Source organism: Drosophila serrata, unplaced genomic scaffold, assembly GCF_035046125.1.
Source record: "Drosophila serrata isolate PLE 108 unplaced genomic scaffold, ASM3504612v1 contig_334, whole genome shotgun sequence".
NCBI lineage: Eukaryota > Metazoa > Arthropoda > Insecta > Diptera > Drosophilidae > Drosophila > Drosophila serrata.
The window spans coordinates 853926-857843 of NW_028257232.1; the positions used below are offsets into that span (position 1 = coordinate 853926).

The following is a 3918-nucleotide window of genomic DNA, read 5'->3' on the forward strand; positions in this document are numbered from 1 at the left end:
AGGACACACATATCCTGGCCATTGCATTCCCTCCTCGGACTCGGTCTCGGACTTGGTCCTGGACTTTGACTCCTCGCAACTGTTTGGCTTTGACAGTTTTTGCAATTTATATTTATTCCGAGGGCTGCACAAACCATTGGATACGCATAAGTAAACCATCGCCTGACCCTGCATAAATTAAGATAATCACGTTTAGTTTTGGCTTGGCATTTGCTTTTGGGGAGTTTGAGTTTCAGTTTCAGTTTCTGTCTCTTTAGACACGGCTGCATAATTTATGGCCCTGTGAAGTGGCGAAAGCCTTTCAGCCAAAGTCTCAGCCCCAGTCAGGGCTTTAATTTTGTGTAATTGAACTCCAGCTGCGGTATTCCCATAATCAATGTCGACAACTTCAATGGGTTGATGGCTAGCTGTCCGCTTAATGCGTTAATGGTTTTGGCCGCCCCGTTGACAAGCCGGCTGGCTGGCAGCCTGCACAGCGGGAAAATATAGAATTCACTTTAAAAGTGTATTATTTTCATTGAATTTATTGAAAATCTTTAAGCCTCTGACAAGTCAATGGAGGGTTGCAGCAAACCCGAGTTAATACATCTTTAACTCTGGGTTTTAATAGTATATACACCGGAAGTCTTGAATATAAAAGTACCTTTTAGTTTGCTATTTTTATATAAAGAACACTTCAACCCATTTAATACCAGTGCACTCCACCCTGATCCTTGTTCTAGGTTGACAGGAAATGAAAACTGCCAGCTCCATTATCGCCCTGCCCAGCCTTTCGATCATTGAATTGCCATTTCCAACTATAACTTCTTGGTACAGTCCGGACTATTTGCATAAGTATGTCCCGGATTCCCGGAGTTGAGGGAGAGTTCATTGCAGCACGTGCTGTCCATGCTTAAGCACACATTGCGGTCTGGCCTTTGACCTTTGCCAAACCAGGCGAAGCTCGGTCCGCTTTGGTCCCCGGTCTGGTTATTATTTTAATGGCCCATCGAAGTGGCTGCCTCGTTGTTGCTGTTGGCAATGACCAGGCCATGATTTTAATGCCAATTTAATATAATTTTTATGCTTGGTCCTTGCCCAGGCTCTAAATACGTGCCAAAATGAAACCGAATCGAATCGCATAGGCATTGGCATCGGCATCGGCATCGGCATCGAAATTGCCGCAATGATTTGGCATACTGGTCGAGAGTCCCAACAAAATCAAGCTGGAATGTCATGGTGGGTATTAAATCGGAAATCGATCGATGACAAGGCCAAGACTCTAAATTCAATAAGAAATTAAACAAAGTTCCCCTGTTCATAACTCAAAATTATAATCAAAACATGGCTTTTCACAACCTCTAATTAAATGCAGCTGAAAAAATACAAACCCGCGTGCAAATTGACAAACTTTTTCCCGGAAAACTTTTCCAGGGAGCGACGCACAACATGTGGAAAGAACTCACTTTTTTTATTTCCTCCCATAAGGCAAGCTTTAAGCCACTCGTAGTTTGGTTTTCACTGTAATTAGTCGACTTGCCACTCGAACTCAGCCGCAGTTCTCCCACTCATTAGCATTATTTTTCCCCCAACCCCCCCAATTGCAGAGAAAACTTCTTCTTGGGGCGGGAAAAAGAGTGCCTCCCTTAGGCTGGCAGTAATTTTTCATCGCTGTCATCAATCAGCTTCACATAGGCGTTGTACATCACGTACATCATGCCGCACATCAGAGCTTTAATAGTGAAAATATAAATAAATACTCATAAGAAAGGTATTGAGATAAAAAAAAAAAACAAGAAATAAAGTGTAAACAACGATACTTTGTTATCAAAGCACTTTGGTCATCAAAGTTTATATGCCTTATCATTATATTACAGTATTGATTGATGAATTACGACTCACCTACAACAGGCAATAGAATGCCACTGATTATCGCTGAAATTTCATCTTTATAAAACAGCCACGTATACTGAAGGAAATTATACAAAATGCCAGCTATAAAGACCGAAGAACAGATCAACCAGGTCAAGATAATCTCCTTTTTGTGAACACTTCGTTGCTTTAGCAGTCCAAAGATGAGTAAGCCAGAAGCCACCAGTTCTATGGGTCGCAGAATGGCAAAAACAGATGTTTGATCTTCAAAATCAAAGTTTTTCATTAAATAGGAAAAAAGAAAATTTAATTGTAGCCCTACATTCAAAAGGTATGCCCATGGTGGCCAAGGGAATTATAATGCCTAAAATTGCAATGGTCACTTGAACCTTCTTAGAGTTTTGTACGGAACACATTTCGATGTATCAAGCACAATGATCGATAGAGAACTGACTTTGGACAGGAAATATTGCCTTTATACTAGCGAAAATTAAGAGCCCAGAAATAATCTAATCGCTTGTAGATAGTGTTTAATGAGATAATGAATAGCAAAAGTACAACCATTCTTTTACAACAACTAATTTAAGCATTGCATAGAAATACAAAAAAATTGATTCGATGCAAATGAAATTCATTCTGAATTTGATAAATAAAATAAATTATAAACAACTAGATTAATAAACATGAATTTGGGGAGCCATTGCCTCGTATGAAGGGGGATTTGATTCCAGTGGAGCTGTCGGCATCGGAGGTTTTTCCACCACACTTTTCGATTCACAAACATTGGGATCTTTAGGTATAGATTGTTCCAACTCTTTTAAATAAGCCTTGTAGATCACCGCTTCCATGCATACAAGCAAAACTGATGGAATTAAATGATTATTTCAATTTGAAATATTCTTAGAGGTATGGTTTACTTACTGCCATAAATATACAAAATAACGCAACTTTTATAGAACCATTTATCAATTCCATAAATATATGTGCCAATGTATACCAGCGATGAAAAAAGCCAAATTATAAGAATATTTGCCCTGTGCTTCTTTTGGGCAAACAAGACTCCCGCGACCAAGAGGGCCGAAGAAGTGGTGAGAATGGCCCTGCCAAACTTTTCTTCCCCGGTGTACACTGAGGATTAATCAACAAAATATTTAATATCAAAAGGAACAACCTGACTATAGTTACGTTTTGGCAATAACTGAAATACATCAAGTCCCATGAGGACGTTGATCACCCCAATGGTCACTTCCCGATACATTTTCCTCCAGCAGATTGATCTCAACTGAATGTGAACTTGCTGGGATTGTGTAGCTGAGATCATGCGAGTGTATATAAAGAACGCTGGGGTAGATCGCCTTTTGCAACCCATTTGACACAAACCAAAGTTCATAAAACTAAATGAATGCATAACTAATTCGACAGAGCACACACTGTGTGTGTGCATTCATGTTTATTTGATGGCTCAACTTTTCGACACTTTGTGCATAAGAAAGTTTTACTAGTTTGGACTTTAGTGGCAATTATATTTACATTCAAGCGACTTGACTCGACGCTCGCTTAAGTTGTCCGGTTTAAACAGGTGAACAAGATTCCGGATCCGTAGCCGGAACCGGAGAGCCGGAGTACGCCCCCGGAAAAAACTTTTCCAACTTTGGAGTTTTTAATTAGAATTTGTTTCCAACACCGCCACTCCAAAGGCAGGAACTCTTACATTCAGACAGCAAATGCATTGCCAAGTCATAATAAATAACATTCCAGAGAGAGAGAGCCCCGAATCGAGTGGATAATTTATGAATATATTTTTGTAATTAACAGGCGAGAGAAATTTATCATCAATTTTCATCTAATTGCATTTTTATGGCATCAAGTTTGGGCATCGTTCTCTCCCTTCGAAAGCCATTATAAATAAACGTGATGGGTGAGTGAAAAATGTGGGGGAACTGGCAGGCGGCAGTCGGGGTTTTTCATAAAGCTGAGTGTCACCTTTATTTCATTTCCCTTCTCCGACAGAGTATTTCTTGTTCGTTGTGGAGCAGATTGTTTATATTTTGAATCTTTTGGAAATTG

General features: G+C 39.7%; 2 protein-coding genes across 2 annotated transcripts; both read right to left on the reverse strand.

Annotated features, from left to right (window-relative positions):
- Positions 1-1431: 1431 nt before the first annotated feature.
- On the reverse strand, positions 1432-2324 carry LOC110184075 (uncharacterized). The gene is made up of 3 exons (XM_020952460.2): positions 2174-2324; positions 1882-2115; positions 1432-1711 (listed from the first exon to the last, which is right to left on the reverse strand). The coding sequence occupies exons 1-3, from the start codon at positions 2265-2267 to the stop codon at positions 1626-1628; spliced, it is 414 nt and encodes a 137-aa protein (XP_020808119.2). The 5' UTR covers positions 2268-2324; the 3' UTR covers positions 1432-1625.
- A 37-nt stretch (positions 2325-2361) lies between these two features.
- Positions 2362-3129, reverse strand: LOC110184092 (uncharacterized). Its single transcript, XM_020952476.2, has 3 exons — positions 3037-3129; positions 2773-2979; positions 2362-2713 (listed from the first exon to the last, which is right to left on the reverse strand). Exons 1-3 carry the CDS (start codon positions 3107-3109, stop codon positions 2526-2528), a joined length of 468 nt encoding a protein of 155 aa, XP_020808135.2. The 5' UTR covers positions 3110-3129; the 3' UTR covers positions 2362-2525.
- Between the last annotated feature and the right edge of the window lie 789 nt (positions 3130-3918).

Coding starts and splice junctions, on each gene's coding strand:
- LOC110184075 (XM_020952460.2), bottom strand. CDS start 2,267: ATGTGTTCCGTACAAAACTCTAAGAAGGTTCAAGTGACCATTGCAATT. Junction 2,116..2,173: donor CATGGGCATACCTTTTGAAT/GTAGGGCTACAA, acceptor TTGATTTTGAAG/ATCAAACATCTGTTTTTGCC. Junction 1,712..1,881: donor CATTCTATTGCCTGTTGTAG/GTGAGTCGTAAT, acceptor TCACTATTAAAG/CTCTGATGTGCGGCATGATG.
- LOC110184092 (XM_020952476.2), bottom strand. CDS start 3,109: ATGTATCGGGAAGTGACCATTGGGGTGATCAACGTCCTCATGGGACTT. Junction 2,980..3,036: donor ATTTCAGTTATTGCCAAAAC/GTAACTATAGTC, acceptor ATTAATCCTCAG/TGTACACCGGGGAAGAAAAG. Junction 2,714..2,772: donor TATTTTGTATATTTATGGCA/GTAAGTAAACCA, acceptor TAATTCCATCAG/TTTTGCTTGTATGCATGGAA.